The sequence below is a fragment of the Protopterus annectens genome, chromosome 11.part0 (assembly GCF_019279795.1).
Source record: "Protopterus annectens isolate FY-2018-M chromosome 11.part0, PAN1.0, whole genome shotgun sequence".
NCBI classification, from domain to species: Eukaryota; Metazoa; Chordata; order Ceratodontiformes; family Protopteridae; genus Protopterus; species Protopterus annectens.
The window spans coordinates 151,124,972-151,138,596 of NC_056745.1; the positions used below are offsets into that span (position 1 = coordinate 151,124,972).

Consider the following 13,625-nt stretch of genomic DNA (forward strand, 5'->3'; position numbering starts at 1 on the left):
TTACTGCACAATGGTACCTCCTATACTGAGCCGACAGATTCAGTGCCAACTTTATCCCTCTCTCCCACCCTAAAGGACCAATCACAATACCGGAGGAATGCCAGCCACACGGCATTACTGCAGCACAAGTTAAAGCTGCATTGTCCAAGGCCAAGAATACAGCTTCCATGGGACCTGACAACATCCCTGGATGTGTTCTACATGAACTACAAAGTGAACTGGCACCACATCTGTGTGCCCTGTTCAATCACAGCCTCACCTCAGGCTTTGCCCCTACCAAATGGTGCACTGCTACAGTCATCCCTCTCCATAAAGGGGGAGCGACTACAGACCCTGGGAATTATTGCCCCATTAGTCTGACGAGTCTGATATGTAAGGCTATGGAGCACATCATCATGGACCTAATTAACAAGGATACAGGGAATCTCCAAACTCTAGATCCCACGCAATTTGGTTTTGTGAAAGGTACATCATGCCTGCTCAACCTGGTTGACTTCTTTGAGTCAGTCACCAGAGCTGTGGATGAGGGTAAGGCAGTTCATACAGCCAACCTCAATCTGGCCAAGGCCTTTGATACCATTCCCCACTCAGGAATTATTGATAAACTCACCAAACTAGGCATCAATCCTTATATATCACTAGGTGGGTTGCAAATTGGCTCATAGAACCCACAGTGTGAAAGTAGCGGACGCCAAGTCAGACTGCCGACCAGTCACGAGTGGAGTCCCACAGGGATCAGTCCTGGGTCCTCTCCTGTTTGGCATCGACTTCTCAGAAGTCCAAGCCAACACGGAGGGACTCTGCTTGACCAAGTTCGCAGACGACTGCAAGCTGGGAGCCACTATTAACTCCCCAAGTGATGTAGACATCCTACAGAAAGGCCTCACTGACTGGTGTCAAAATCATGGTCTTAAGCTTAATGCCAAAAAATGTGTCGTCATTCCCTTTTGGAAAAACTCAGTTCCCACTAATTACCACATCGACGGGAGCCCAATGAACACTGAAAGTGTTATAAGAGATCTGGGGACACAGGTTGACAGCAACCTCTCCTTCGACCACTACATTGCCACTATGGTCAAAGTCTTATGTGGCACATCTCATTATCAAGGGTTTTGCATCGAGGAAGAAAGAGGTCATCATCTCTCTCTACTCTTCCCTTATTAGGCCAATCGAGTATAATGCCCCATTTGGACACATGCAACAGCTGGAAAGGCCACAAAAGTACCTCACAAAGAGGATCCTAGGCCTTAAACACATGTCCTACATGGACAGACTCAAAAAACTCCAGCTATTCTCTGTCTCATATCATCTACTGAGAGGCGATCTCTGCTCGACTTACAAAGCCATGTCTAACTCAGCTCTGTTAAAAATGCTACATCTAAAGAAATCCCAATCCCTCACCACCGCATGCTCCAAAGACCACAACCTCATTACCACAATCAACAGAACATGCTGGAGGGACCGACTCATAACCCAGAGACTGCCAATGCTCCGGAACAGACTACCCACACATGTCAAGCAGAGCACCTCACTGGCCCTCTTCAAGATAGATCTTGATGAGTGGATGGGAAATAGAAAATTCACCCTGGGGATCACTCCAGTGGCTCTACTTGATAGAGGCACTGGGAACTAACAACTGGTGGCACAATGCCAGGGCACTTCTATGGGCTAGGCTTGTAAAGGCTCCAGGGCCATCAGCCTAGTACACACCTATGAATCTATGCTGCAAGGAAGCTGAAGCAGCAGGCTTAAAAGAAGCCTGGGTCCATTTTTTCTACAACAAAATTAAGATCCCAGGGAGGAGGAACAGGCTTCCTGTGAGTTCTAATATGGAGGACACATTTAAGGAATTGCTTAGCTTCAAATCTAGAAGCTAAAGGAGGAGATGAAGGCAGACAAGCAGAGACAGCTGATAAGTGGGCCTTAACAGAAGAATAAACCAACCCAGCATTCAGCAATTCACACAGATAAGAGAATTATTCATCAATTCACACAGATAAGAGAATTATTCAGCAATTCACACAGATAAGAGAGAATTATTCAGCAATTCACACAGATAAGAGAGAATTATTCAGCAATTCACACAGATAAGAGAGAAGTATTCATCAATTCACACAGATAAGAGCGAATTATTCATCAATTCACACAGATAAGAGAGAATTATTCATCAATTCACACAGATAAGAGAGAATTATTCATCAATTCACACAGATAAGAGAGAATTATTCATCAATTCACACAGATAAGAGAATTATTCAGCAATTCACACAGATAAGAGAGAATTATTCAGCAATTCACACAGATAAGAGAGAATTATTCAGCAATTCACTCAGATAAGAGAATTATTCAGCAATTCACACAGATGAGAGAATTATTCATCAATTCACACAGATAAGAGAACTATTCATCAATTCACACAGATAAGAGAGAATTATTCATCAATTCACACAGATAAGAGATAATTATTCAGCAATTCACACAGATAAGAGAGAATTATTCAGCAATTCACACAGATAAGAGAGAATTATTCAGCAATTCACACAGATAAGAGAATTATTCAGCAATTCACACAGATAAGAGAGAATCAAAGGAACACCCACAGAAAGTGGATCCAGGTTTCGAGAAAGACACCAAACAGAAAACCTCTTCCATTTGGATAAGTAGGGTTTCTTTGTAGTGGATTTCCTGGCCTCCTGCAGGACCCTAAGCACGTCCTCAGAAAAAAGGTGTCTGTGTGGAACCAAAATCCAATCAACCACAGTGTCAGTTGAAGAGTGGACAGGTGGAGATGGCTAAGAGAGCCCTTGTCTTGTGTGAGTAGGTCTACCTGTGAGGTAATTTGTGATGACTATCTTGGCTGAATGAAGAAGACTGAATCAATACTGTCTCAGCCAAAAGGCGTCACCAGCAATATTTTGGGAGCATCCTAACGTATTTTGAACAGGACTTTTGGAATGAGGGGAAGGGGAGGAAAAACAAAGAAACATCCTCTTCCAATAAAAAGGGAGGGTGTCCACCTTCCAAACCAGAGTACATGGGACTCTGACACAGACAGACACACAGACACGCACACAGACAGACACACAGACACGCACACAGACAGACACACAGACACGCACACAGACAGACACACAGACACGCACACAGACAGACACGCACACAGACAGACACGCACACAGACAGACACGCACACAGACAGACACGCACACAGACAGACACGCACACAGACAGACACGCACACAGACAGACACACACACAGACAGACACACACACAGACAGACACACAGACACAGACACACACAGACACACACACAAAAGAGGAAGCTGTCTGTTCAGAGGGGAGGCAAAAAGATCTATTTGAGGAGTACCCCACTGGTGGACAATGTCCAGAAACACATCCCTGTGAAGCACCCATTCGTGGGATTGTGTTATGGGGGTCTATATTATAATCTCAAAGGTTTAAAACTTTGAAGCACTAAAGATCAAACTTTAGTGATCGAAGTGTTAAACCATCGAAACAAACAAACAAAAAAAAAACTAAATACTTAAATATACCAACTCCGAGAATGCACTACATTGAAGTAAATGGAAATCTCCCCCTACGGAGATTTTCCATTTAAACATTCGATGTAGTGCGTTTTTGCTAATCTTGTGTCAACAATATCGTATTCAATATTGTCAGACTTCGAGATTGTAATATAGACCTGTGTTATGGACCTGCTCAGAGAGTCTGCCATAATGTTTTGACCTGAAGGAATGTACACTGCCCGACAGTGGATAGCTAGGTCCCATATTAGGAGTGCCAACCGGCAAAGAAGATAAAACCTTATCCCCCAAGTTTGTTGACATACCACATCACTCTGATATTGTCTGTAAACACCTTGAGAGGTCCTGGGGAGAAAAGAGGATGAAAGGCCTGAAGAGCCAGTACAGCAGCTCTCAGCTCTTTGACACTGTTGTGGTCTTTTTGTTTATGAGGCAACCAGACTCCCTGCACCTTTAGGGAGCTGAAAGCTGCTCCACATTCCATGCCTGAGGCATCTGTGAACAGCTCCTGAGAGTAAAGAGGTGGATGAAAAGAGAGCCCTGGATTGAGAGTCAACTGCTGAATCAACCACTGAAGTTCCTGCTTGAGACATGGAATAAGTGGAACGAAAAAATCGAGGGGATGAGAATGCTGAAGCCAAACTGACTTTAGAAACCACTGAAGTTTTGTCATGTGGAGTTTGGCAAAAGGGAGCATAGGGATGGTGGAAGCTATGAACCCCAGAGGTCTTAGAAATTTCCTTGCTGTTACTGAGGTCAGAGGAAGAAGGAACTGAGAAAAGGAAAAGAGAGTTAGTGCTTTGGGAGGAGGCAGGGATGCCAGTGTAGGAACAGTCTGGATCCTGCACCTCAGAAAGACATGATCCCGAGAAGGTGTCAGAAATGACCTCTTGAAACTTGCAGTGAACTCCAGGCTCTGCAGAAGGGAGATTGTAAAATGAAGGTTTTGCAACAAAGTCGCTGAAGTAGATGCCTGAAACAAGAGGTTGCCCAAGTAGGGAAAGACTTGGATCCCCCTTAGCTTGCAAAAAGCAATCACAGGAGCAAGGTATTTGATGAAAACCCTTGTGGCAGTAGAAAGGCCAAAAGGCAAAGCAGAGAACTGAAAATGCCAGGAAGAAACAGAGTAAAGTCTTTCTGAAAAGGGAATGAATCAGGATATGGAGATAAACTTCCTTGAGATACACAGACACCATGTAAGCCTGAGGAAACAGAAGAGGGAACTAAGTCCGACTGAGCAACAGTGGAAAAGAGGGAACCTTCAGAAAAGTAGTAAGATGAGACAGGTCTAAAATCGGTCTCCAAGTACCCTCTTTCCTGGGTACTAGGAACACTTTGGAGTAAAATCCCCTCTCCCTTTGGGAAACTGGAACTTCTTGAATAGTAACCTGAAAAAAAAGAGCTCGAAGCACCCCGGAAAGAAGGATAGCTCTTCTGGAGGGGGCTGCAAAATTCCCATAAAAGGGGAAGAGATTTCCAGACCATGAAATACCCTTGGCAGATAATGGATAGAAACCGGATGTCCCGAGTAATCTTTAACCTAACAGAGAGAGAGAGAGAAAGGCAAAGAGGAATGTGGTTGGGAAGAATAGGATAGTAAGACAGCACTTGGTTTATCACGAAAATGACACTTCTGGTGCACACAAGTCTGAGTAGCTTTAGTAGGAGGAGCCCTGGGGGGGGGGGGGGCGAGACTGCCTAAGAACAAAGGCTGGCTTACTGGAGTAATTTCTTTGAAACTTAGGTTCAGAAGAAAAAAAAAACATGTTTTAGTTCCTGTACAGACTTGCCCTTATCCTGAAGGGACTTAAAACAACAGCAGCTTCGCCAAACAAGTGTTTATTATCCAGAGGAGCCTCCATCACCTTAGCCTTAATATCATCAGGCAAAAGCAGAAACCAAAGCCAAGAATATCTTCTCTTCACAGACCCAAAAGCAGCAGCCCTACAGGAAGCATCTGCTGCATCATAACTACACTTGATGGAATGACGAGCCACCTGGGAGGAAGACCCTAACAAGGAAACAGCAGAAGTCTTTTTTCAGAGTCTAGAATATCAGAAATTACCCGACAGGCCTGGGAAAGAACAGCCAACACGTACTTGGACATATGGGTCTGACAACTGACAGACCTAAAAGTAAAAGTAGCAGAGGTATAAACCTTTTCCCCAACCTCTCCATGGTTCTGCTATCTTTTTCAGAAGCCAATAACATAGGAGAAGATAGCAATTGAGATGGCTGGTCAGAAGTCACAGACAGCACTGAGGGGTCAACAGAAGACACGTACAAAGAAATTTACAGTCCTCAGGCACCCTACAAAACCTATCAGGTTCCTTGGGAGGGGGCTGGGTGTCAGGCATCTTAGAAACATTAGAAAAAGCATCCAACAATGCAACTAGCATAGGAGGGACAGCAGAAGGCCTGGGAGAATCCATCTGCACTTCCAAAACCTGAGCGCAATCTCATTTAACAAAAACTCCATCATTCTAGAGATCGTGTCCCCAAAAGAAATTCCCTCCAAAGGAGTACCAGGAATAGTACATTTCCTCTTCCTCAGACCCATAATACAAATGAGAAAATGACAGGGAATCTGACAGGAGTAGGCAAGGAGAAGCCGGAACAAAAACACCCTGAGGGGTTTTAAATCCAAAGCATTAAACAACCCTGAGTGAAATTTTGCCATTCGCTCTGTGGGTCCTTAGGAGCTGGAGCAATATGTTTAGTTTTGCACGTTTCCTTTGAGGTGACATCCACCTTATGAAATGTAGATGGGCTCTGACCCTGGATGGCATTCAATAGTGGTAGCAGGGATTCCTTCTCTGACTAAAATTTGAGTAACACCTCTGGGCCCTTCAGAAATAATCAGCTGCGGTTCCCCCTGATCGTCCAATGCAGAGGTCTGCAAAGCCTCCAACCACATGCCTAAAGTCAGATCCCCACCAGCCTACAAAACAGTCATGGTCAAAGAATCCAACAAAGAAGCCAGGCAAATCTCTGGGCTTTCACTCGGTTTGGGAGAGACATCCGGGAGAGAGACTGTACAGCAGAAGAATCTGGCCTAAATTTCTTGGCTGCCTTCTTCCCAGACAGCTGCCCCTCGGAGCAGGAAATTCCTTCCATAACATCTTTAGCTAAGACCTTAAGACGTTGATTCTCCAGATACAATGCCAAAGAAAAGCCTACTATGGAGAGTCTTGGGAAGAAAGGCTTGATAGACTGAATGGACATATGATCGTAGGCAGCACTAAGGCAAATCAAGCACTGCTTGTGATGGTCTTTATGGGGAATTTGTTTCCCATACTAGCATTTACCCTTCACGAATTACATGAAACTCTACAAGCAAAAAAAAAAAAAAAAAAAAAAAAAAAAAAAAAAGATAAAATACAAAAAAACCCATTCAGGCACTTATGTGCAATGGCTTGGTGAACCAGCAGCGGAATGGGCGTTCAGACCAATGATCAAAAAGATGGAGTTCGGAGTGGTGGCAAAAATGTTCTGAGGATGGTATATTTGGACATTACCTTTATGCCCTATGCAACACAAGGAGCATACGTGCGATGTAAGGCATACATTAAAACAACCTAAAGGCTTTGATATACAGGCCAAATGTCGGGCCTCCATTGGCGGGTGATCCCATTGTAATGAATACTGCAACAGTGAAATGGAAGGACATCTATCTACTTCCTCAGAGCTGCTATTCCTCATGCTAGTGTTGCCAAAGATGTAGTGCAAGTTCCAAAATTAGCAAGACTCAATGCACCAAATGGTGGTGGACCCCCTAAAACAATGCAATTTTACACCCTTTTGCATCTCTTGTATACAGACTAGGTCAGCGGGGGCATGAACATGTATAAATCATTTTACTTTGCTGCCACACACCTGGGTTATATGGTGCAGCCTTACTGCCTATGCTCATCTCTAATGGCTTGTGGCCAAGATCTCATGCTACAGACTTGCGTGAGTGCTCATGTCACACAACTTTAAACTGTATGCTGAACTACCCGGGACTCAAGATTCACATTTTATTTTCAAGCATTATACATTTTAACAATCTTCATTCACTCCGGTATTATACAAATTGATAAATTCTTGCTTCCCCTACATTTCACTCCTCCTCCTCCTCCTAAACACTAATCCACAGTTACTGTTCTCACAAATTATATTTATTTCTATGCAGTTTGCACCTTCCCTTTTCGAAGGGGCCCACTTCGTTCTTTTGTCTCCTTTACAATATTCAGTATCTCAATTACATTTGGTATGGATTTTGATTTCCATTTTCTAGTAACGTTTTTACTTTTTTTTTTTTTTGCAGCCAATAGCATTAAACTTAGTAAGGCCTTACTATGTCCAGCCAATTCAGATCCTACATTCCAGCTCAGCAGAATAATTTCCTTAGTTATGACCATTTACTCCCCCAAAATTTCTGACAAAGTATTCTGTAGGGAATTTTTAAAATCTGCCAAGGGGTTGCATTCCCAAAAGGCATAGTCCCAATTACCCATCTCTCTCTTTTCCACAACATCTCCATCATTTGTTATATGCCTGAAGAAAAATGCCCTCAACAAAGTATTAGCTTAACGGTGTCCACACTTATGCAACCAGCTTATTGTACATTTTTTAGATTTTTCCCCTGACAGATTTGTTTTTCAACTGAATTGTACAGGTTATAGGTCACATTAAAGGTGGGAAAAGTTTTGAAATTTTTTATTGTGTTCTCACTTTTTATATCACAAAAACCTGCCATTTTAACAGGGGTGTGTACACTTTTAATATCCAGTGTGTGTGTGTGTGTGTGTGTGTGTGTGTGTGTGTGTGTACACACACCCACACGCATGAAAAAGGCAGCCTATCCTGCACACTTCTACATTGTCCTTGAGTGTTCCTCTGCTTGCTAAATTCCTATTTTCCTACTTTTCACCACCCCTTTCTCCCCATTTCTGATATGTGCCCACACATATGGATGTCACATCACTGCTGTCTATGGCACTTTGTGCTGCCTTGCCACAACATGCACAGCATAGGTGCTACATGCACTGCTTTGGCTTTGGTATGCATCAGTCTGTGAGTTCATGTTTTTGATTCTCGCAAGCTCAAACAGTGAACACGCTTGCCCTACCATTTTTGCATATTTTTTTACTACGTGGATGTCTTTACTTTCATAGTTTCTATGCTACATAATTATGTACCACAAAGCACTGCTAGCTGCACAGAAGTGGTGCCTGCCTCAGCTTGTATATATAATGTTGCTGTTCAGATTTGCTCAGCTGCATAACACTTGGACAGAAGTGCAGTGTGTATCTATGAACCTCAGCCCAGGCATAAGCAAGGTCAAATATTTTTTTCTGTTTCAAGAAAAAAAAATCTAAAGGAGCAAATATTGCATGTAAGTACTTATAAAAATAAACAAGTTCTGTCAGATTTTCTTCTTCAAGGGTAGGTATTTATCAACAGCAAATTATTTAACAAATATGCTCAAAATATAAGCTTGCACTATCGTCTTTTTTCACTCAGCAATGAACAAAGCAACATATGGACTTGAAAAAAAAAAATAACCTTCAGAGAGAGCACAATACAGGGTTACAATTTGGCCTACATACAATAAAGCATTACAAGTCTTTACTATTGTAAGAGTGTAAGTAAGCTAAATGTTCAGTTCTTCAAAATGATCGCTCAAAAATGTTCTAATAAACAGCGTCTAATCTCCCACAGTCTTCACCATTACACATACCCTGAAGCCTTTCTCCTTGTCTGCTTTGATCTCAGTATCAAGATATTTCAGGGTGCTTGTAAATCCTCTGTAAGTAAGATATTCTCGAACTAGTTCATCCAATCGTTCCACTGTTGATGCCATGCTCAATACAACTTCCTGTGACCAAAAATACATGTAAAAATTACATCAGTTTAATATATAGTTTAAGAAAAGTATATGCACAGATTTTACTTTAAAAAATGTGCATACAGCAAGCATATACCATCACAAGAACAGTCAGGAGACTCCTTAAAATATGTAACAAGAGTGGTAGGACCTTTAGGCTCCTAATTACAATGTGATGCAGATAAACCTGCAGCAGAGAACTTGAACTCCCAAGATGAACACTAAAAATGTTTTCCCTCTAATTATCATAGTTTCTGAAATGCCCTTCTAGAAAACATTACTCAATGCAGTAAGGTCTACATCCCTCAATATTCCATCTAGATGTCTTTCTGAGCTGGGAAGTGACTAAAATATTTTCAAAAAGAATACAGCTGATGACAGATTTTAATTTGGGAAATGTAGACAAATATGGCACTTCCAAATGCAAATACACTATTTCATGCTATTTATAAAGTAGCTGTAAATGATCTTCTCTTTCAAACAGGTGGTGACACGTGGTGCCAGTGCTAATGGCAGGCAAATGAAAACCGATTTAAAAATGTTATGCATTTTTTGACTTCTCATTTCCTTAAAGCAACACTTTGTTTGCAAAATGTGTGTAACTTTATGACCTTTTCTCTTGCAAAGGTAAAATGGGATGAAAGGAAAGGAAATTCATGTATCTGAATGAAAACATGTCCTCTTGCATCTCCTGTGCTAGCAGGTCATAAAACTGTAATCACAGTCCACTTCAAAGTAGTAGATGATTACAACTCTGAAAAGAACGTAGACATTAAAATACAGACAGTTAAAAAATGCAAGTAGACATTCTATGTATTGGTGTTTTCGACTGTCTTGGGCCTACTACCAGGGGAAAAAAATTAAGGAGTATGATTTTGTTTTGGCTTAATTAAGAAAAGCAGTTAACTGGAGGCTCCTGGCCACTGGTGGAAGTACTACAACAGCTAGAAAAAAATAACTTGAGGAACTGGAGAAATCTGCTCGCCTTTTCTGGAAATTGTGTGTGTGTGTGTGTGTGTGTGTGTGTGTGTGTGTGTGTGTGTGTGTGTGTGTGTGTGTGTGTGTGTGTGTGTGTGTGTGTATATATGTGTGTCTGTGTGTGTATGTGTCTGTGTGTGTGTGAGAGAGAGAAAATTATGGCTTGTATGACGGAGTTGTGTGTGAGAAAATTATGGCTTGTGTGACAGGTAGTTGTTACAATGAGTAAGGGGCACTGGAAGACATTGCGTTTCACACACAGAATATAAAAAAATCAGACATAGGGTGCTAAGTCAAAGACCCGGAAGGTAGGGAGTGTGCAGTTTAATCTGAGGGTAGCTGTTGAAAGCTCTTAACCAGGTCAGAAGCAGCAAGAGATCATCTTTTGCCCGAGATCTGGGAATTACTGGGAGACTGAAAACCAAACCCTAAATGTCTAAATCTGTACAAAACCCTTTCCTCACTATAAAGACGGGAATGATATTGGATAACTTTATAATGGTCTCTGGAACAGTGTGCATTCAACACAAGTTGACCAAGGGCAATGGACGAGGATTTTTAACTCCTTTGCTCACAAGTAAAGCAATGTATGCAGTTTCTAAACTTAGGGATAATTCCTTACATTCTACTGAAGTTAAAGAATGTTTTCTGTTATATTTTAAACCACCCTCAAAGATGTACAGTATGAAATTTAGGAAATTCAGAGGACAGACAGATGCAAGTGTCAATGAATATATTACAGAAATCAGCATTTATTTTTCATAGATGTTATCTGAAATGCTTGCAGACCTTATGGTCAAGCAACAAGTCCACAGTATGTTGCCTGAGGCCATGAGGATCTGGTTGCCACACTCAGAAGGCTGGTCTATAACCAGCCAGTTGCCACTGCAGAGGAAGGCGGTACACAGCATTGTACATCAGTACAAGGTAACCCATAGGGGTAGTAAAGGCCATTAAAGCCAGTTACACAAGAAAAAGGGGAAGCCATAGCTCCTGGTAGATGCCCATGAATTGGGATTAAATGTTTCAGATGTATCCAAATGGTGCATGTATGGTCTTATTATCCACTGAGGCAGGGGACAGAACATATCTCAGGAAGCATCAAGTAAAACTAGTGCTATGACAGGTGGATTGTGTAGAGGCAGCAGTTTTATCTAATTATCCAAACGTTTGTCCTCTATCCTAGTAGAGGGGTAGGAGGCTACTACAGCCTCAGGCATAACCATAGTCAATTCTGCAGTGGTCACACAGGAAGCACTACTAACCTGGGCAGCTTATTCCTGTTAAGAGCTTGAGTGGGAAATCTTTCCCGGTACCTTTCACCAGAGTTTATCTGGACTGGGAGGAAAAAAAGTGAGCAAACAAGTGTCTGTGTTTGAGGCCATTTATTTATTTGTTTTTGTTGACTGGGAAAAGTCTGGCTGAGTAAAACTCATTTTCCAGTGGAGGCCCTGGAAGAAAGACTCCACATTTAAGTTACACATGATGCACATTTACAATTGCAAGGTAAAACATTATTACATGAGATGATTTACATGATTTTTAAATATTTCTTATATGGACATTGCATTGTAACACAAAATAGAAAGATAATTTAACATATATTGGCTAATTACTGAAAATCAAAAGAAAATTGCAATAATAGCTAATGTATTTATAGCATGATGGCTGCAGGGAAAAGATCAAATCGTTTTGAGGTTAGTAACAATTTATAGACAGACAAGTAGTAATGTAGCTTAAAAACTGACGAGAGACATGAAAGGAGAAATTACTGAAATGAACAGGAGGATAAATGGACAGAGGAGGAATTGCAATTAGTGGTAGGGTTTTAGATAAACAGGAAGAGGAAGAGTCTAGGAAATTAGTACAGGATGAGAAGGAGTGATGAGGTACAAACGTTTGGGAAGCAAAATGGCTGCAAGAGTTGGAGAAAAGTAATCTGACTAAAGATAGCCAGGTGGCCAAGAAGAACAGAGCTATCTTTGGCAAAGGTGCTGTTTAAACACAGTTTTAAAACTAGTTAAGTTTTCTACCTCTTTTGGGGATTTCATTCCAGATTTTAACACAACAGAAGTAGAGAGTCTCCAGCAGTGTTAAATGTCTTACTGATATATATAGTAAGAGTTTACTGCTAGAGCAAAGGTCTTTAATTGAATAGTACAGAAAAGTATTTTGTAATGCAGGACATTTGTCTGGAGAGTACAATATGCTGATGGCAATGATTAGTTGTATGTCAACTAGTTTGGGAGTTCAAGCCAAGGCAATGGTGTGTTTTATAATGTTGGTTGGTTGCAAATATATCTATTTTTGTGGTAGCAAGCGGGGTAGTTTACTTTTTTATGCAGTGTTGATATTTGTAAGACTAGGGGAAGCATTTAAAAGAGAAGAGATGCTGCTAAGGTGACCCTTGCTTGATCTGTCAGGTAGTGTTTGGCCCTATAGAGGGAGCCACGTTTTTGGTGAGTTTTCCTGATGGAATGAAGTATGTGGTGGTAAAATCTGAGATGGTCATCTATTATGACTCTGAGTAGTTTAGTTTGGCTTATGGTTTCTACTTTTGTGTTTTCACTTGAGGTAATATGAAATGTGTGTTTCTGGTGAAGGTGTTTTGAAGTAAACAGCATAAGCCTGTTTTTTTTTTTTTTTTTGGCATTAAGCAGCAAGTTAGAATTTTTTAGCCATATTACAATGTCAGTGAATCAGCTTCTGAGTGATTCCCTGTTATTTTATTGTAGATGGAGCAGAGCAGAAAAGCGCTAAATCATCACTGAATTCTACAAGAGTGGCAAGTGTTGTAGCAGTATAAAGTATATTTATGAAAACATTAAATAGAAGGAGGCAGAGCATTGACCCTTAGGGAACACCAACAAAGACTGGTTAAATGCTGAAAGGTTTTGTTACCATTTAGTTGCCTGCTGACACATGCATAAATAACTGTGCAACCAGGAGAGGGAGGGATAAGTGAAACCTAGAGTTGCAAGTTTAGAAAAAAAGCTTTTAGTGGGACACTGTGTCAAAAGCCTTAGAAAGGTCAAGGAAAAGTAAAGGGAACAAAGCCACCCTCATTTCTGTAGAAGGAACAAAGCTGCCCTCATTTCTGTAGAAGGAACAAAGCCACCCTCATTTCTGTATTGTTTACTATGTTGGTGATGTTGAAGAGGGCAGTAGTAGTTCTGTTGCTGGGCCTGAAATCATGCTGGTTGTTGGAGAGGAGGTTGTGTTTGGCTTT

At 41.4% G+C, this 13,625-nt stretch overlaps 1 protein-coding gene across 1 annotated transcript in view; it reads right to left on the reverse strand.

The window, feature by feature from the left end:
- WDR91 (WD repeat domain 91) overlaps positions 1-13,625 on the reverse strand; it is a 1,072,555-nt gene that overhangs the window by 905,741 nt on the left and 153,189 nt on the right. The window contains exon 3 of the mRNA XM_044087550.1: positions 9,272-9,409. Within this exon, the coding sequence (XP_043943485.1) occupies positions 9,272-9,409 (138 nt within the window). The remainder of the gene's footprint in view (positions 1-9,271; positions 9,410-13,625) is intronic.